This window comes from Epinephelus fuscoguttatus, linkage group LG23 (assembly GCF_011397635.1).
Source record: "Epinephelus fuscoguttatus linkage group LG23, E.fuscoguttatus.final_Chr_v1".
Taxonomy (NCBI): domain Eukaryota; kingdom Metazoa; phylum Chordata; class Actinopteri; order Perciformes; family Serranidae; genus Epinephelus; species Epinephelus fuscoguttatus.
This window is the reverse complement of record NC_064774.1, coordinates 7,716,899-7,737,753: the sequence shown is the minus strand read 5'-3', so window position 1 is coordinate 7,737,753 and position 20,855 is coordinate 7,716,899. Positions and strand designations below refer to the sequence as shown.

The window sequence follows — 20,855 nt, the reverse complement described above, 5'->3', positions numbered from 1 at the left end:
TTTTCAGCGGTTGATGTGCAACCAAAACGGGGTGCCGTTTAGCAACGCATAGCCGCATTTCTAGCAGTGGCTGTGCAACCAAAACAAGTGTGTTTTTAGCAACACATTTCTGGTGGAGATTGTGCAATCAAAACAGGGTATTTTCTAGCAACACATCACTGCATTTCCAGGAGACATTGCGCAACCAAAATAGGATGTTTTTTGCAACACTTTGCTGCATTTTCATAGGTGGTTGCGCAACCAAAACGGGGTGTTGTTTAGCAACACAACCGCATTTCCAGCGGTGGTTGTGAGATCAAAACGGGGTGTTTTTTAGAAACACATTGCTGCATTTTCGGCAGAGATTGTGCAACCAAAACGGGGTCATTTTTTTGCAACACATAGCTGAATTTCCAGTAGTGGTTGTGCCACCAAAACCTTACCTTAAGTGTTTTTTGTGTGTAAAGATAACCATACATTAACCACAACACTGCTGAAACTTAAGGCTTTGATATATATCAGCTACATAATAAAATAAAAATGTTACATGTCCATGATTTGCAAAAGTCAATGTCGGATGTCAACATTTATTCTGGCGACTAGATTGCATCCAACAGCAACATCTTACCAACTTTAGTCTGTGGCCAAGGGGTAGATTAAAAAATAAATCAAAGCATTAAAAAATAAATAAAATATATAAAAAAATATACATCATAATACTGAAGCTCTCGAATTGCCATTTCATCTGGATTTTTAAGAGGTAATTTAAACTCACAAAACCCTTGAAAAAGACAAGAGGAGCCAGTGAAGTTTAAAAGACATCTGTTTTACTTCCAGTTGAACCAGCCAGAGCAGCATGTCATTAGGAATAATACACAGGTCACGGTTTTCAAGATAGTAACAATAAATAAAACATCAGTCGGTTGTAAACTTGTTCATCATGAAGCCACATGATATTAAACTCTTTGTTGGTTTTGTTCGCAGGGCGTGAAACTAACTTTTTTTGGGCCAACCAGCCAACAAATAGAGTTTTACCAGCTGAAGGCTAAGTCCAGGCAAAACAATCCTTTACTGACCTGAGATAAACTTTCTCTACGTTTTACTGGTTTAAAATTTAAAACAGTATTTCAGAAGGTTGTATTTTACGTCTTTGGTTGATGTTTGTTTGATTAGCAAACAGCTTTTCTAAATTATGATAAAACAGCATTGCAACAATTACAAGCCACTGTAGGTCAAGGGGAAAGCACTGACGCACTGTCTGTTGTTCTGCCATAGAAGTCAATAAAGTTCCAGGTTTTTGAATTGCCAAGCAGGCCAGCAGATCTGACTGATAAATGTTTGGCTGGTGGCTGGGTGTTAATTTCAGGCCCTCTTTGTTTGTACACACATTCCTTCCCGCTGTCAAGTAAAACAGCAAAAATGGGGTGCGCTTGTTTTGTTTCCTCCGACAGCTGGCGAGTGTGAGTGGGATTTTAAATGATGGAACCAGTGGTACGGAGGCGCCAAAGTGGATGAGCCGAAACAAGCGCACCCTGTTGAGCAACACTGATACAAAAGAAACAAACAAAAAAAACAGATCAACTGCATTTTTCAACAGAGTCAAACAAGCAAGCCAGTACCCTGATAGTTAACACACACCTGGACAAAAAACAGTTTGAAATGTTTTTAGGGTGTTGGACAAAGGTGAGGTGTGCTTGATTTAAGAGTGACTGTGGGACTGTAAATTACTAAGATTTTACAGAAAAGGCAAGAGAAGCACATTTTGATGTTAAATTCAAAGACAAATTAAGACTTGACCTCATGCACCTCACAAAAACATTTCAAACCTTTGTTTTACCCAGATCGCCATAGAAAACAAACAAAAAAAGTTTCAGTAACTTTCCCTTCATGAGAATTGCACATCATCGAGATATAAAATATGGACCTTCCTATGTACAGCTAACGGAAACCAAACCTGGGCGAGGACGCACTGTAAATGCCCTGACACACCAAACCAACGGCCAACAAGCACATGTGTTTTGCACCTATGTGAGAGGACATACCCCTCCATACCAGAAGATGGCAGCCTTCTGTAATCGTCATTCAAAAAGGGAAACCGGAAGAACGTCTTGACGCTAGTTAGCCAGTTAGCACGTTAATAACATTATCAATAGGGATGGGCAACACAAGCAAAAACACTATTCGAAAATCATGGCAAGTATTCGACAATTTTTCGAATAATCATTTTGACCTCACTCCCGTTTGACTTTAGCTTTTTGTTTACATTTGCCACTCTGCCAATCAGAGTAATTTCATTTGCCGTCTGGCTCTACTTTCACCACGCCGATCCGACATGCTGAATCAGCGGATAAAAGGCCAACTAGCGCCCATGAGGGCCAACAGTGCGTGGCACACCGCATGGACAAGCGTGGCAGACGCTCACCAACAGCCCAACTTTGACGACGGCCGACTGTCAGCTTGGTATGTCAGGGCGTTAAGTGATACCTGCCCGTCGAGAGGTGTTGGAGAGCGGTTACCAGTGGCTACGAGAAACATTCGGGAAAATTTTGCACCCCCTCCCACAGTCAAACACTATAAACACCAACAGAAATAAGGCATCTTTTAGCTTGGAGGGCGGCTGCTTTGTCGCCATGATGGGGTTTGAAAACATGCGTTCACACCCTGAGCTAATGAAACAAAATCACTTGGAAACAGATGATAAACTACGTCACTGGTAGTCTCAGATTAACAAAGTAAAAGATAAGGGATCTGCACTTCCTGGCATCACTGCCAATGTGATTTTGGTTCTCTGAAAGGTGCTAACGGACGAAGAAGTTGAGCCAAACAAAGCCTCTCAGTTCTCTATTGCTTTTGTTTGAAGGATGAAAGGAAACTGTTAGAATGGTAGCATCCATTGTTTTTTTTTTTGTCGTTTTCCAACTGGCTATCGCTGAGCTTGAGCTGGATAGGAAATCGGGAAGAACTTCAATCTACAATTCGTAATTTTGAGAAACACACCTCTTTACTTTTTTGCCAAGGGTTAGATGAGAAGATGCATACCACAGCTAGAGCCAGGGGAATGGTTAGCTTAGCTTAGCACAAAGACTGGAAACTAGCCTAGCTTTGTCCAAAGGTGACAAAAACCATCTAAAGCTCATTAATTAACATGTTATATCTTATTTGTTTAATCCGTACAGAGTCTTATGGGGTCTAACCTCCCCTTTCCAGTCTTTATGCTGAGCTAAGCTAACTGGCTGCTGGTTGTAGCTTCTGTGGTATCAATCTTCTTATCTAACTCTCAGCAAGAAAGCAAATAAGTCAGTATAGACACTAGAAGAAAATGGTGGCACTGCAGGATTCTGCAAACTAGGGGTGCACAACATTGGATTTTTTGCAGATATCCAATATGCCGAACAACTTTTTGGTTGATAACCGACACCGATCCACTTTTTTCCCCACCTAATTTTAGTGAAGTAATATATGATGTAGTCCATGAGCAGACCTTGTTACTACGGGGCGGACGGGATGCTAGATGGGATGATGCCTAGGCAAGACGCCTGCCAAGCTGCAGACGACTGTTCAAGACTAACAAACAACCAAAACGGTTGTTTTTTTGTGAGTCATTGCTGCGTCTTCCAGCAGCTTTGAGGCCAACAAACGTGTGTGTTTTTTCGCGACCTGTCTCTGAATTTCTTGCTGGGATAGTGCCAAGACAATCGGTTGTTTTAAACCAAGACACCGCTGCGTTTCCAGCCAGGACAGTGCCATGAAAGGGGCTGTTTATTATCGAGACATCACTGCGTTTTCAAACTTGATATTTTTGGAAAAAGCTAAAGCCCCAATTACTGAAACATCACATCACATCAACCCGTGCTAATTAAAAACTGTACTGAAGCCCCACTGTCCATATAACCGTACATCATACATATGTTTGGTCTGATCACTGTACAAAAAACCCTGTAACACAGCACCACCAGGGCCTGATGTACAAAACACAACAGCACGCTCGCAGTGTGAACGCAGCCTTACAAACCCTTTGGCAGCGCTGCACGCCTCTCATAACCGCCGCTAACGTCTCTCCAAGGTTGCTAGTTTGATAAAGAGTCAGGACATTTCAGTAACTTGAATTTCTTGAAACATGTGATCGTATAATAAAAAAGGCAGCTCACTCCGGGTGATTTAAAGTCACATAATTCAAGAAAGAGGGCTTTTCAGAGGAAACATCCTCTCCCAACTGGCAGTTCTCGTTCTGTAACACGTGAAAATCGTTTGTCAATACTCTGTTAAAACAGAGGGTTCATTAAATCCACTGAAGCACGTCATAATGTTCAGCCCAGGTCAAACACAGGATAACTATATATACACATACATAAAAACACGTGTAGGGGTGAAGTTGCCTTTGCCTCTTTTCAATTTATATCCAGACCATGAAAAACCACCTCAGTGTGAGTGTTTCACGATCATACATGATAAAATACGAGCAGTTTTCCATGTGAAGACGTAACTGTAACAACACTGGCAAAAACTAAAAACTGGCCGTTGCCATTCCAAAATATTAGCACCAGATCTTTTGACTTAAGTTTGAGAGCAAATCAAGGATTTAAATGCCATTTTTGCAACGTCTTTTAATGCCAAAGAAGACAATTCTAGTTTTCCATTTCTAAAGGATGGCATACACTTGAAAATAAGGCTGTAACCAACAATTATTCCATTACAGTATAGTGTATAGAGTATAGTACAAAGACTGTATAAAAGAAGTGGACACAGTCACTGTGCTGTCACCCACTGGGTTGTCGACTTCCGTTCTGAGGCCGCGAGTTCAGCATTTGGGTAGTCGTGATCTTGTTTTTGGAGCCAGAAGTGACTATATTTGGACAAGAGGGCGGAGCTGTGGAGGATATGCATTGCTACACTTCTATCTTAGCTGACAGGTCTCAGTGGTCGCAACTGTCAATCACAAGGTAGCCACGCCCCAAAGCACACCCCGCTTTGTTGTCTATTTTACCCTTAAATGGGACCAAAATTTACCGAATGAACATTATTCTGTATTGTCGAAGACTTGAAACCAGCGATTGAGACCATAAACTCACTAGAAAAATGTTTGTTTAGGTAACACAACCCCAAATCCAAAACAAGTTGTGATGCTGTGTAATGCTGATAAACAGAATGCAATGAATCGCGAATCCTTTTTGACCTGTACCAAACTTTTTTTTTTTTGTAATATACACTCATTCTGAATTTGATGCCTGCAAAACGTTCCAAAAGAGTTGGGTCAGGTGCATGTTTACTGCTGTGTGACATCACCTTTCCTTTTCACAACACTCAGTAAGTGTTTGGGAAGTGAGGACATTAATTGTTGAAGTTTTTAAAGTTAATTTTTTCCCCATTCTTACTTGATATACGACTGAAGTTGCTCAACAGTCCGGGGTTTCCTTTGTCAAATTTTGCGCGTACGTGCCACACATGGATCTGGACTTCAGGCAGGTCAGTCTAGTACCTGCACTCTTTTACAACAAAGCCACGCTGTTGTAACACGTGCAGAATGTGTCTCATTTTCTTGCTGGAATAAGCAGGGACGTCATCTGGATGGCAGCATATGTTGCTCCAAAACATGTACCTTCAGCATTTATGGAGCCTTCACAGATGTGAAGTTTACCCATGATGCCATGGGCACTAACACATCTCCATACCATCACAGATGGGGGCTTTGAGCTTTGAGCTGGTAACAATCTGGACGATCCTTTTCCTCTAAAGCTCAGAGGACATGACGTCCATGATGGACTCGTCGGACCACAGCACACTTTTACATTTTGTGTCAGTCCATCTCAGATGAGCTCAGATGCAGAGAAGTCAGCATTGTTGATATCTGACTCTCACTCTGCTTGGTAGAGTCTGAACTTGCATTTGTAGATGTGGCAACAAACTGTGTTACAGACAGTGGTTTTCCAAAGTGTTTCCTAGCCCATGTAGTAATGGCCGTTATACCAGTGGTCCAGATTTCTCCTTAGTTATTAGTTCAAGGTCCACATAGTTTAATACATTCTTAAAAATAGCGCCATACTTGCATATTCGAGCTAGTTTGCTGTCTCTGTCAAGTAGCTGTCCATTAGTCACTTGCTCTACAGCAGGAAATTGCACTTCAAAATAAAACCTCTGTGCTGGAAATTCACTGTATTTAAAAATAAGCGTGTTTTTCACAAACTTGACACGTTTGCGAGTCACTTGCGTTCCATTCAGAATGGATCCGTGACCCACCAGTTGGGAAACACTGCTTTATGCAATCATGTTGGTTTTCAGAGAGTGCAGCCTGAGGGGTCAAAGGTCACAGGCATTCAATATTGGTTTTTAGCCTTGCCCCTTACGTGCAGATATCTGCGGATTCTGTGGATCGTTTGAAGATATTAGAAGATGGGGAAATCCATCAATTCTTGCAACTGTGTGTTAAGAAATACTCTTAAACTTTGGGACTACTTGCCCACACATTCTATCAGGAAGTGGTGAACATCACGTCACCCTTGCTTGTACGCCTTCTGAGGTTGTCCCTTTCATACCCAATCATCTTGTCTTTGGACTGTATTCAGCTGCATATAGGTTGAAAAGGATTTGCCAATCAGTGCATCACAGCTATTACACAATCAGGGTTTTAAATCAAGTGAGAAACAGGGTCATGTTCTTGTAGACTTCTACATGATATGGCTTATTTTTGCAGCAGTGGAGTTGCCCCCTGCTGGTCATTAGAAAGAATGCAGGTTTAAGGCACTTCTGCACCGGCTTCACTTCTCGGACCTGGACGCCACGATGTCCGCTTCTTTTATACAGTCATTAGTTAAGTTTCATACGTGAGGAAGAAAAACATAAAAATTCCACATCCGAGAAGCTGAAGATGTGTCGTCTCTCTGCTTGAAAAGCGACAAACGAGATGAAGAAGTGTGGGTAGAAGTAGCTGTGGGTTACCTTCAGTCTATTTAGTCTCACCCCTTCACACTTCATCGTTGTTCGTACAACAGCAGCAAATCAACACGGAAAGGCAACTTCACCCATCACATAAAAATACACAGTTATTGGTAGAGTTAACTCCACGGAATAGTTAGAAACAATAAATAAGTTAAGAACGTCCCTTCACTGAGATTTAGCAGAATACTGAGTGTACTCTGAGTGAGTGTGTGTGTGAGTGTGTGTGTCGGGGTGATTTGATGGGGAACGAATGACACAAAATATTACTTTCATCTCTGACATTAAGAATATAATGACTTAAAAGGGTAGCGTGACAGTAAACAATGCTTGTGTCTTTTTCTTCCCAGCATTCCCCCTTTTAAAATCTCAAATCACACCCTGTGTGCGTGTATGTGTGTGTGTTGTGGTAGTAGTAGTAGTGTAAATCTGTAACCGTAACACAGTTTAGTGAGTTAGCACGTCAAACGTTTTTGTACTTCAAAAACACAAACACAAGAATGAGGAAAAAACCAACATAAACATGGAATCTTTGTGGACATTCTCAGTTTCCTGTTTGCTTATGAACCCCCGAGGTATCACAAACACACATCTTAGTGGTTTCTGTTGTACCTGCTTGATGGTATTAACTCATGGGTGTGATGGAGGACAGGTAGATAGAAATAAAATATTAGTGGATAATATAAGTGTTCAAAAACATGAGTTGTTTATGGTATACTTGATATTTTCAGCTCAATAAATAATAGAAAATACACTGACCTGTGGTGTCTTTTGGTGTTTGTAGAAAGGCGAGAACCCATTACTATACTATATGTGGCCAAAAGTATGTGGACGTTTGGTTTAGGGCCTTTTATGCCTTATTTATAGATCTGCCTGTGGAATAACCGCAGGTACCAGCCCTGGAAATTAACCTGATGTGGACACTTCCTGTGTCTGTCCTTTCAAATTAAATCTCCACATGGTCCAGTCATATAGGTTTGGATTTATTCTGACAAGGTGCAGCTCCTGATAGAGGTTCACAATTGTTTATTTTTGTTATTTTTTTCTGCGAAAAAGCGACAAATGAAATCTTGCCGACACATGACCCTTTTGGTTGACTAACGTTTAGTCGACTATTCGGGGGCAGCCCTACTTATTTCCACTGCATGGTGCAGCACGACTCGACCCACTTGGAACGATCCTTTTTTGGGTTCCATCTGCAAAACTTGTAGATAGTACCTGGTATATTTTTGGTACCACCTTGGTCAAAGTTCCAAGTGAGCTGAGGTGATGGAAGGTGAAGTTTAAACACTGCAGTTTCACGCACAATCCCTATGACGATTGGCTAAGATTCACCTGAAGAAAACGTTGGCAGTGTTATATTTGTATGTTTCATATGTATCTTGCCAACGATTGTAAAATGTCATAGTGTATGAGCTGACTTAGCCATTTGAAGGTGGAGGGCGGATGGTATATCACCAATGCGAGATGCTTGTCAAGCTGCACATCGCTGTTCAACCACAACAAATGCAATGATTTAGGGAGTCATTGCTGTGTTTCCAGCAGGTTTTTAGGCACAAAACGTGGGTGTTTTGTAGCTTTGGTTTTTACTGAGACATCGCTGCTTTTCAAACCAGGATAGTGCCCTAGTGAAACGAGGTATCTCAAACTAAACATGATCTTTTTTCCTAACCATAACCATGTGGTTAACATATGAGCTTCATAGCAACATACAAATGCATACAAAAATGTACACTGCCAACATTTTTTCTGGTAACTGAGTGTAACTGTGTTCCACCTACGCTGAGGAGTACTGCTAACAGATGAAAACAAATTTGAGAAAAGTACCTCGTGCCAAAAGTGACTCAAGTCAAGCCGAACCCTGCAGCGGAAATTCATTGAAAGTTACAATGAAGGGACGACACAACAGTGTGCCTCCAACTTTGGAGCAACAGTTTGGGGAAGACCAAACGAATGTCGCCATAAACAATGTCAGCATAAATAAAGAGTTTTCTCAGTTTAGTGAGGAAGAACTTGACTGGGTGCTGTGAAGAGCGCTGACTTTAACCCCATCCATTTGGGATGAACTTGGATGAGCCGGATCTTATCGCCCAACTCACTGTTGGATAGGGGTGGGGAAAAAAAAAAATCGATTTTTAGATGCATCGAGATTCTGTCTTGAACGATGCGAGCATCGATGCGGAAAACTTGTAATTGATTTTAATTTTATTTTTATATTTATTTTTCAAATTACTGTAACTTCTCGACCATTCACGCTATCGACGTAATTCCAACGGATTCTGAAAGCTGAGAAGCGGAGCTTTCCAGTGATATACATTACGGTAGTGATGTCATTACCTGTGGAGGAGGGGAGGGAATTGGAGGAGAGTGACAGCTGACGAGGAGAGTGCAAGTTGAACTGTTTTAGCTGTGTTTTGGTGGAGTTTGGGTGGCGGTTTCTTTGTAAATAATATTTAGTGTTCTAAATAATAGTATTTGTGGTTTTTTGAGAGCTTTTAAGTTTTTTTATGCCGTGTTTTTGTCGTGTTTTCACCATAGTTCTGCCATTGTCTTTTTTGCAATAGTTTGTGTTTTTACAGTTCATAGATAGTTATAGTCAGTTATAGTTTTGTAAATACTGGAGGAGAAATGTCGAGGAGGTCGACGAGGGACAGGAGAGTCCCGTTGAGATTTGTGGATGAGGAGGATGGACCGGAGGAGACTGGTGGAGTGTATCATCTCAACCACAGGAAGTAATACAGTTTGTATGCACTGGATATGTATTCCCAGCTTTATTACAATAATGCTTTTCAATATCTAGGGTAAATTTTCTTATTGGCTCGTTTTAGAATCGAGAATCGTTTTAGAATCAAAATCGTTGCCCTCAGAATCGGAATTGAATCGTGAGGTGCCTAGAGATTCCCACGCCTACTGTTGGACCTCAGTGAACGAGAGCAAATCCCTGCAGCAGGTTCCCAAAACTGGGGGTAAGCCTGAGAAGTGGTTCTGGGATGAAACTGCTGTCAAAAGGTGTCCACATACTTTTGGCCATATATTTAAAGTTAAAATCCAACCTGTTTTGAACCTGCGTAAAAGTATAATGCAGTTGGGAAAACATCAGATATTGGTACCAGCTTTAAAATTCCACATCAGTGCACAATCCGGTATCGATTTAAAGCCGCGGGAAAATGAATTTGATTCTATATAAAAGAAAACATAAAACTTTTAAAACATAAAACACAAGCTCGTTTTGGGGGCAAAGTTACACTTTGACAACCACAAGGCCAGTTTTCATTCAGGGGTTGAAGATGTACAAACACTTTGATGAAACAGGTTGACCTACCTGACCTCCTTTAGAGGCTTTTTGTTCGAGAAGTTGATGCTTGTTTGCGTCAGAGAAATAAATACAGCTCCCTTAAAAACACCGTAATCAAAAGATGGCACTGGGGTTAGACTGACATGTAGGTCGATGCTGATTAAGGTCGTAGAAACCCTCTTTAGGTCTGATTCTCGTGTTTATGCAGAAATATTTTTGCATAATGTGTTTCATTATGAGCATCTTAGAGTTTCCACTGGACTGTTTTGGTGTCTCGTGATGGCCTGAATGTTATTTCAGAGGCTTTTGGTTCAAACAGGAAGTGCATCCTGGGGGCCCTGAATGTCTGAAATTACTGGCCGTGAAAATCGTTAAATTTCATGGAGGGTAATACATCCAATATCAGCAGCTTTGGGTTAAAAAAAATGCGTATAAACCCACATCAGTCAAACCCCAGTGTTCACAAGGGGCCAACTCTTCCACAAAACAACGTCAACAACGCTGGCAGATCGGGACAAAACGGGGACTGTCGGAGCTCCACTGTCACGACAGGAAGGAAATTCATGAGTCTGAGGCTGAACACGTTTAGGTCCTGGGGGATTGAGTCACACATACTTCATACATTCATTCATTCATCTAATACACACACACGCAGTCTTTTTCCCCCCTTCATCCTCCTTCCTCTTCAGCACTCAGGTCCAAAGATAAAGATAAGACATCGTAGTTAGGCAGAAAATTCACACTCACTCTCACACACACGCAAAACCTTTCCTCGCCCTCTGTCGCCCTCACAGCTCAGTGGTCAGACGTCGTAGTCGGGCAGGGCGGAGTACGTGATGCCGCCAACTGACGGAGGGCTGGAGTGGAGAGGAAGGAGCCAGCAGAAGACCGAACCTGGAGAGAGAGCACAGTGCCGAAATGATCCAAACGCACGATGAGCGCTCTGATAAGAACAGTCGTGAGCGGTGCATTTCAAACCGTGGACGACAAACACAAACCCACCTCTTCCGAAAACCTCCCGCAGCAGAGCCAGCTTTGGCTTGCGGGTGTGTGTGGGGTGGTGAGGCAGCTGAGAGGAGGCGGAGGAGGAGGAAGAGGATGAAGATGAAGAGCCCCGGTCCTTGATCATCAGCCTGTTCCTCATCTGCTCGATGGGAGTCTCGTCTGTGATTATGGAGACCAACTGCAGGGAGACACAGAGAGGGAAGAAAGTGCGTTATTACATTTCAGGACACTGGATTCAAGACTTTTTGAGGCCTAACTTGTTTTATATAATAAAGTTTTTCAACCTGGACCCTGTTTTCCTATGTTTAACACTGTTCAACAAATGTAGTGAAGTAAAAAGTGCAATATTTCCCTTTGAGGTGTGGAGAAGTATAAAGCTGCATGAGATTAAAATACTCAAGTTAAGTACAAGTTTGTGTGTGTGTGTACCTGATCGTAGAAGATGACCATGACAAACACGCCAAACAACACCGACTCCACCAGGAGGATGATGTAGTGAGCGCTACAAGAGAGAGGAAGAAACAGAAACAGCAGGCTGACCGATCAGAATCGACACACAACTACTCACGGACTGTTTCACACCGAAACACCAGAGTTCAGTTTCAAAGACCACCCTGTCTTCACTCCGCAGAGGACTCACACTATCAGGTGCTTGCTGGGCGTCTCCTCCCCTTCCTTCTCTGCATCACCCTCTCGCTCGTTCCTTATCCGCCACACCCAGGCCGACACCACCAACACCATGGAGTACAGACTGGCCATGCCTGCACTCACACATACACAGTACACCATTACAACATCAGTGGCACCACCTGCAGGTGTAGTTGTGGTAGCAGCAGTGTTGGAAGACGTATTTAGATCCTTTACTGAAGTAGAAGCACAAATACCAAACTCCACTGCAAGCTGTGGTACAGTGTTTGTACTCACCGGTGTAAAAGAGAAACTGGATAAAATACTTCTGGTTCAGCTCTCCAACACAGTTGTTGATCCTAAAATACACAAATCAGGACGTGGGTGAGAAGAAGATGACTAAAGAAAGAAGAGGAAGAGTGAGAGATGAAAAGTGGAAGTCACGAAACAAAGAGGATCGGTGTGCGATGTCTCACCAGGGACAGTGATGGTCCATGCGGCGTATACACCTCTGACAGACACGGCAGTGATGCGCTCTGGGAGGTCTGTAGGTTTCGCAGCGACTGCACACCGTCCAGCCTTCGCAGCCCTGAAAACAGACGGACAGTTTGAAGGATACTCAAACACAAATAATCCAGTTTCAGCTGGAGTGTTTGTTTTTCTCGCATGCCTCCACGGTGAACAGAGAATCCAAAAATAGAGAAAATTCTTGATGAACTGGAGCCATATGGGGCCACATTTAACAAGAGCAAAACTATATCAAAACATCTGTTTACAGACTCTCACACAACTCCAGCTGTATAATCCAAGTTTATACTTTATATTTATACTTCTGCATCGAATCAACGTCGTACCTATCTCTGCATCGAAGCAGAGCCTACGCCGTATCCTACATCATAGCCTGATGTGCACCTCCAGACAATAAAGCCTCCACAAAAATAGCATTTTAAGTCTTGTGTGTGATTTATCCTGGCTTCATATGAGCAGAGGAAAAGTCCGCTAGCCACTAGGCTAGTTTATACAATGTAAAATGCCACAGGCTTGTGCTAATAATGTTAGCATGTTGTATTTGTTTGGAAAACATGTTTAGTATAAGACAGTTGTTTTGTCAGTGAACCTTGTGAGTTGTAATGGAGCTGAATTTTGAAATTTTACCTTTGTTAAATGTTGCTGTTGTCCCTGGCTTCATATGAGAAGAGGAAAAGTCCCCTAGCCACTAGGCTAATTTATACAATGTAAAATGCCATAGGCTTGTGCTAATAACGTTAGCATGTTGTATTTGTGGGGAAAATGTGTCCAGATAAAGACAAGTGTTTGTCTGTGAATGCTGCGAGTTATAGTGAAACTGATTTGTGTACTTGTGTTTGAAACTGTCTCTATTAAGCCATGTTTAATGTGTGTTTAATGTGTGTTTTGAATCAACTTAACTTTACAGCACTTCACAGAATCCCCAAGTATCGCTCACAGCGGCGTAGGGCATGTGCGTAGGCTACGGTGTAGGCTCTGCTTCATAGACATATATACATAGACGCCGCATCGAGCGCTGAGCCGTACGTCAACGTCGCCGCCATATTGGATGTGGCAAGGCTGCGCTGTAAACTAATACAAGTGAATGGACTTAATTTCATAAGGCGCCTTTCTTCAAAGAAATTTACGTTAATGCCTCTCGTTTATTCATTCACACACGCTCTAATATACTTGGGAAACAGTTAGACACCAGAAACAATGTATTTGATCTTCTCAGATGGCTAAGATAAGAACTTTATTGATCCCACACAGGAGTAATTCACCTTACATCAGCTATAGAGAACAAGGTAGTGCCGAAAAACAATACACAGTACACATATATACACATATATATACACATATGTGTGTACATATATATATATATATATATATATATATTGCAGCGACCCTGCAGTAAATGTTCTGTTATAATGTCAGTGTTCTGTGAGATAATGGCATGTTTGGGATTGAATGAGTATAGGTAGGGGGGCGAGGTGTGAGTGTGATGGGAATGAGGGCAATATGTGTGAGGGGGCTGGTGTGTGTAGGAACGAGCTGGAGGAGAGAGCAGGAGTGCACAGTTGGAGTTCCAGCTAAGTTCTTGTTTGTTGGTTGTTTTGGCGTGGTTACGGCCAACAGTAACCTGTACTGTTCAGTAATAAACGGTGGTTTGCCGAATAACTGCGTCATCCTTTCCACACGTCCTATATATACTGTGTATTGTTTTTTGGCACTACCTTGTTCTCTATAGCTGATGTAAGGTGAATTACTCCTGTGTGGGATCAATAAAGTTCTTATCTTAGCCATCTGAGAAGATCAAATACATTGTTTCTGGTGCCTAACTGTTTCCCAAGTATATTAGAGCGTGTGTGAATGAATAAACGAGAGGCATTAACGTAAATTTCTTTGTAGAAAGGTGCTTTATGAAATTAAGTCCATTCACTTCTATTAGTTTACAGCGCAGCCTTGCCACATCCAATTTGGTGGCGACATTGACGTATCGCAGCAGCGGGCAAACCCACTCAATGCGGCGTCTACGTATATATGTCTATGCTCTGCTTAGAGCTGATGCAGAAGTATAAATCTGCCTTTATCTATCCAGTCATATGCTTACTTCCCAGACAGACAGGCTGGCTTTGAAGAGAGCCTCAGTTCCCTGTCAGAAAGGGCTGTCTGTTTGAGAAGGACTGAGCATACGACTTGAATTACATTGCTCTTGTTGTTGTTGGAGGTGGACCCCTATGACTTTCCTCCATATCTGGATTCACCAAGAAGGTATGAAAGAAACACAAAGCTTTCTTCACCAGTGAAAAGTAGCATGGCTAGTATAGTTTACACCGTGTTTTATGGAATTAACAATTACATTTTTTGTTGAACTTTAAAATTAATATAAGAAAATAAATCTCACAATCTTACGTAACCCCTGCAGAACTCCCAAGGTGCCCCTAGAAGTACCTGTACCCCCATTGGAGAAACACTGCCTTAAATGGTTAATCAATTATTAAAGTTTTTGTTGAATCATTTTCTGTTCATCCACTGATTCTTTTAGAACATTGGCTTAAAAGATCTAAAAATGTACCATGTAGATACAATTTTACCACACCTGTCTACCAACATTATGAACCCAGAACAACAGAAGAAGGTCTGATCCCAGCACCCACAGACGTTTGAGATTCACGCTGTTTTTTTCTGGTCAGCCAGTACCCAAAAAGCTAAGTCAAGAATCACACACATTCAGAGTTTCCTGTTTTCAGTCGAGCTACAGATTCATACGTCATCCCCATCACTGTAACACCATCAAGACAACTCTTCACAGGCGTCTGCCATTAAGCTCATGAGTGCATAATAACAAGCCCAAAAGCAGACATAAGTACAGCTGTTAAGACGTAAATACGGAGTCACCACCAGATAAATATATAGCTGTTAATAATAGACTTATAATCAGAGAGGAGCTCCCTGTTATTAGCCTTTAGCTCTCTGTTGAGTTCATGACAAAAATATTTCCAAGGTGGAAAGATTCACTTTATCTCTTAGCTGGAAATGGCTGACGTAGCTCTGTGCTATCAAACAGACACAGAACTACATGATACGACTTTCTGGAACAATTTAAAGCTACTTCAAACGTTTTTGAACGATTTGTACTTGACTCTGCAGTAAAATGACGAACTAAAGTTTGTATAATTAGTAAGATTAGAAGGATCAGGAGAATTTTAACCGTGCGACTCACCCTCTCATTCATCCGAGACGACTGGGAGCGAAGGTCTGAGAAGTCTATGGCTGTCTCAGGAAGAGGCACCATACCTGGACAACACATAAACACACATTAAATACAAAGGGCAAATAAAGTGTCTTTTCTTTTCCTGACTGTTTCTCCCATTTCCTGCAATGGCCCTGAGACCTCAACACACTGCAACTTCAGAAAACACCTTCACCAATTTGACTACACAGAGGTGCAAATAACAGAAAACACAACCACAGGCAGACATGCTGTTTCTGGGGGACACTGAAAAGTGATGCGCATGGCAATTTATTTCTCTAACTGCTTCTCAAAGTCAAGGAAGGATGCTTCAACCGCTGTATTTCAAGGATGTGCTGTCATCGAACCCCGCTTAACGACTGTTCCGATGTCTTGGATCCTTAAGTGCTGCATCGTAGGCAACTGGACTTGCTGGTTCAACTCTCATCCAAGAGGCTTCTCCAGTTTTTAGATGAGAGTTGAAACGTCTTCAAGATACTCAAGCAAGTCAAGTTGTCCCCAATACATCCATCCATTTTTATCCACTTATCCCAGGCCGGGTTGTGGGGGTAGCAGTCCAAGCAAAGCACCCCAGACGTCCCTCTCCCCAGCAACACTCTTCAGCTCCTCCTGGAGGACCCCGAGGCGTTCCCAGGCCAGATGAGATGTAATCCCTCCAGCATGTTCTGGGTCTGCCCCGGGGGCCTCCAATACAACACTTAAGATTACCATGACCTGGATGACTGAGAATCTTCACAAAGATGTCGAGGATCTTCCGAATTATACCAAGGACAGAGTCCTTCGTTCAGAGAATTCATCCTCAGTGCTCTTAAGGCAACCAAAATCCTATGCGCACAATGCATAGGTTCTGTCCCCTACTTTAGAAACAGGGAAAATATGCAAGTAAAGTCTGAGCTATTTTATTTCAGCAGTCCAACAAAATCTGTTTCTGAAAAAAAATGGAGTTGGCACCAATGCATTGCCGATCCTTGGCCATGCTCGTCTTTAAGTATAAGGCTGGACCGTGTATGAAATGCTAGAGGGCTTTGAATTTGAAACAGGAAATGGTGTCCTTTACTCAGTCACAGACTGTGCTCGGTTGCTGTGGTCCAGCCCAAAACTTCATGTGGATACGTCTAATGAAGAACAGTTCACTTAGACACACTAATAAAGCAGAAGGGATCTGCTATTTCTGGAGCTGTACCCACAACCCTTCCCTTTTCAGCTCCGGTTGGTGATGTACGTCCCCTCATGATTGGTGGAGGCTGCGCATCGATCGGCCACCATGATAACCAAGTTCTGCTGTTAACGATAGTTTGTAAAACCTTCTATGGGCGCAGACTAATGGGCCAAACTGATTAACTGACCATACTTTAGTTAGCTTGTAGCCCGTCCGTCCATCCGTCCGTCCATCTATCCATCATTTTCAGCCACTTATCCAAAGCCAGGACACAGGGGGCAGCAGGCCAAGCAAAGCACCCCAGACGTCCCTCTCCCCAACAAAAGCCTTCCAGCTCCTCCTGGGGGACCCAAAGGCGTTCCAAGGCCGGACGATATATGTTATCCCTGCACCATGTTCTGGTTCTACCCCGGGGCCTCCTACCAGTTGGACGTGCCTAGAACACCTCCAACAAGAGGCGCCCAGGAGGATCCTGATCAGATGCCCCAACCACCTCAACTGACCCTTTAGACCCAAAGGAGCAGCGGCTCTACTCCGACCTCCCTCTGGGTGTCCGAGCTTCTCCCACTATCTCTAAGGCTGAGCCCAGACACCCCACAGAGGAAACTCATTTCAGTCACTTGTATCCGGGATTTCATTCTTCATGACCATAGGTGAGGGTTGGGACGTCGATGGACCAGTAAATTGGAAGCTTTGCTTTCTGGCTCAGTTCCCTCTTCACCATGATGGTCCGGCACAGCGCCTGCATCACAGCAGACACTGCATCAAGCTGCTGATCAATCTCACGCTCCATTCTACGCTCACTCATGAACAGGACTACAAGATATTTGAACTCGTTCGCTTGGCCTTGCAGCTAGCTTGCTTGCTAATTCCTCCACGCTGTCGTGACCCCTGGTTACAGAAAATGCCACAGCGCCCATTCATTTCATAGAGCAACACCCTCGTCATCACTCACTCAGTGACAAACAAGTCTGTCTCTTTTATAGGGTTGGCCAATTCTCCCGCTGTTTTTGAAATTGTAGGGCGGAAACTTTCCAGTGAAACACACCTGCACATTCTCTGAACTGTTCTATCATGATTGAGGTGGGAAGGAGTCTTTACTTTGAGAAGCACCATCTATTTGCACGTGTTTGCAGTGTGCTGCGCTCTCAGGGCCACTGTACATTTCCTTCTTGCCTCATGAGCCTAAACAGTGAACACACACACACGCACACCCTCACAGTTACCGACCAGGGTCTGAGAAGACAGCTTTGGAGTGGCAGGCCAGCAGCAGCAGCAGAATCAGGTTGAACACTGATCCATGTAGAGTACACCAAACACTGTCAGAGGGTTAGAGAAGGAGACTCAATGCACCAAACAAACACCATTTGTTGTTTCATTAACTCTTCTGTTATGTGTAGGGCTGCGATTAATCGATTAACCTGCCAACTATTTTCCAAAATAATCGTTAGATCTACAAAATGCCAGAAAGACACGAATTAAAGAAGCTGTTTTGTCCAGAAAGTTTTCAATAATACGAAAAAGGGAAAAACAGGTTCTCGAATTGGAGAAGCATTTTTTTGTCATTCTTGGTCAGGAAAGTTATGAACATGATCACTAGATTACTGAAATAGTTTTGAAACAAACAAACAAACAAACACATAGCTAACTCGAGGGGGGAAAAAACCTAGAGTGAAACTTTCACAGCAGACAGATTAATCACGTTTGTAGTTTGATATGGCAACGAATTTGACTGATTTCAGCGACAGTAACAAGCTTAGACCCTGTTAATTAGGAAATACTCGTTTGAGGACACTGCGACTTTATTATTGTTGACAATATTTAGTTTTGTATCCTACTGATCTCAAATAGCTAGGAGAAATTAAAAATGCATACCAACCAAAAAGTCAGGTCTCAGGAGGTTAAATGCTCTGAACAATAAAAGACATCGTCTTTGAAACGTCTTTATTTCCATATCACGACATAAAGCTCATGAACGCACCAAAGTCGGGAAATTGGACTATCCGAGGCGCACCTGAACGCTACATCAGTCGTGACGTTTACAAATTAATGTAGCAAGTGGAGTTTTAAGTACAATATTTAGGCTACTTCTAAATTGTAATGGAGGATAAGGACAAAGAAGCATAACGTAAAAATATATAAGTGAAGAACAAACACCACAAAATTGTACTTGAGTACTCTACACCTCGAGTAAATGTACTTAGTTACATCCCAGCATTGTTTTTTTGGCCTGAGACTGTGTCACTGTCAACTAGAGCTACAGACTAAATTAACAGAAATACAAAAAGTGTTATTTAATGTAAGGAATCAAGGCAGTGAACTATAAATGTGATGTAAAGTCAGTAAATCCCTGTATTCTTAAACGCATCCGTGACAAACAACTGAAGCCTCCTGTCACGTTACAGCTGACTGTTTCGGGTCCCAGCTAGTAAACAAACGGAAACACTCATGTAACCTGGTGTCACCTCAATAAAAACCCGTCAGAAACACGCACCTGGATTTAAATAAATACGTGTTAGTGTGATAAAAAACAAGTTTGGTTAGGATTCAGCAGAGGCAGAGAGACAGAGAGGAAGCTGTCAGACCTGTCTGCTGTCATATGAATGGAGACAGCGCAGAGGAGCAGACGCCATGTCGGTTTTTTAGGGGGTTAAACGACATTAAAACACAAAGTACCGACCTGTCCGAGTAGGCGGGGATGAGGACATACTGTATGACCACGTAGTCCGCGTAAAACACGCTGAAATAAGTTAAAATCAGACAGATAACGCCGCAGGGGTCTCGCCTACAGCGCAGAGACGCCATCTTCTGCCGGGCTCCGCCCCCCTGTCCCCCGTCTCATGCTGCCTTCCCGGACCGTGGGAAATCACAGGAATTTCTTAAAGGGCCAGTTCACTCATTTTAAAAAATGGCGCAGGCCATCCAAGCATATTGCAAATTATATTTTCATGCTCTAATATCTATATCTATGTGTATGTTTTTGTGTCTCACTATGTATATTTCTTGAAAATATAACAATTATATCTTGGAAATACGTTACTTTTCCTTTTTAATTCTTCCTTATTGCTGCTTTTATATAGGTAGCAATATTTTCCATTCATCGTTTTTATTGTTTATACATTTTTATTTGAATATTTTAAATATTCAAATTATATTATATAAGTATTAGAGAATTTTATTCTATAATCAAAGTTTGGTACTTATGATATAATTTAAATTTAACTGTGATATTGAACACATTTTACAGATTTTTTTTGTATACAATATGTACATTTATATATAGAGACAGTTATGTACATACCGCCTATTTAACTGTACATGTTTCTCTCGAATATAATTTACCTTTTCTGTTTATCTCTTCTTTAAAAGTTCGACTTTTATTTGGGTTGTTCTATTTTCTATTTACTATTTATATTCTATTCTCGTTTAAAATTTTCATATTCTATGATGAAAGTTTTTTTTTCTGTACTATGTTTTCTTTTTAGTCATTTTACGGTGATATTACACGTATTTAGATATTTCTGTATGTGAATATATGTATGTTTATATACACATATGTAATGATATATGTCTCTTGTAAATAAAATTTAGGTTTGCTTTTATTTATAAAAAAAAAATTGCCTATTTTTTTGATTATGAACTATTCTTATATACATTTTATTAATAGCTGTATGTATATCTATATTTACATTTTCTGTGTGTATAGTGTGGAGGAGGCTACAGCAACAACAGTAATTCTTGGTCTAAGTCTGTATTTTGCCACAACAATAATAAAATCACTGAGTCCGTATTTCGTCCAACAAACCCAAAAAAATCAATTTTCAGATACATAAAACAACAAATTTTCAAATTGGAGAAGCAATATGTTGTCACTTTTTTAGTCAGAAAAAGATGTATAAGATGAATCAATCATCAAAATAGTTGACAGAAACTACACATATATTTCAAGGGGACATAACGTGCACAGGTGTAACTAATAATGCTCCTAACTGCTGAGTTGCATTAACAGTAACTGCATAAACAGAGGCGTCGGTGATCTTACTGGTTTCACCTGAACTTTCCTCCTACATCCTTTATGTATACACAGTACAGGATGC

The 20,855-nt window shown here is 41.7% G+C and overlaps 1 protein-coding gene across 1 annotated transcript; it reads right to left on the bottom strand.

The window, feature by feature from the left end:
• Positions 1-784: 784 nt before the first annotated feature.
• zgc:77880 (zf-DHHC domain-containing protein) lies at positions 785-19,578 on the bottom strand. The gene is made up of 9 exons (XM_049568186.1): positions 19,439-19,578; positions 17,989-18,077; positions 15,570-15,643; positions 12,313-12,425; positions 12,134-12,195; positions 11,850-11,970; positions 11,639-11,711; positions 11,207-11,387; positions 785-11,098 (listed from the first exon to the last, which is right to left on the bottom strand). The coding sequence occupies exons 1-9, from the start codon at positions 19,561-19,563 to the stop codon at positions 11,007-11,009; spliced, it is 930 nt and encodes a 309-aa protein (XP_049424143.1). The 5' UTR covers positions 19,564-19,578; the 3' UTR covers positions 785-11,006.
• Between the last annotated feature and the right edge of the window lie 1,277 nt (positions 19,579-20,855).

Excerpts from the sequence above, each read along its gene's own strand:
- zgc:77880 (XM_049568186.1), bottom strand. The coding sequence starts at position 19,563 with ATGGCGTCTCTGCGCTGTAGGCGAGACCCCTGCGGCGTTATCTGTCTG. Across the intron at positions 15,644-17,988 it reads AGCTGTCTTCTCAGACCCTG|GTATGGTGCCTCTTCCTGAG; the intron begins GTCGGTAACTGT and ends TGTGTTGTCCAG. Across the intron at positions 12,426-15,569 it reads CGTCTCGGATGAATGAGAGG|GGCTGCGAAGGCTGGACGGT; the intron begins GTGAGTCGCACG and ends GTCTGTTTTCAG.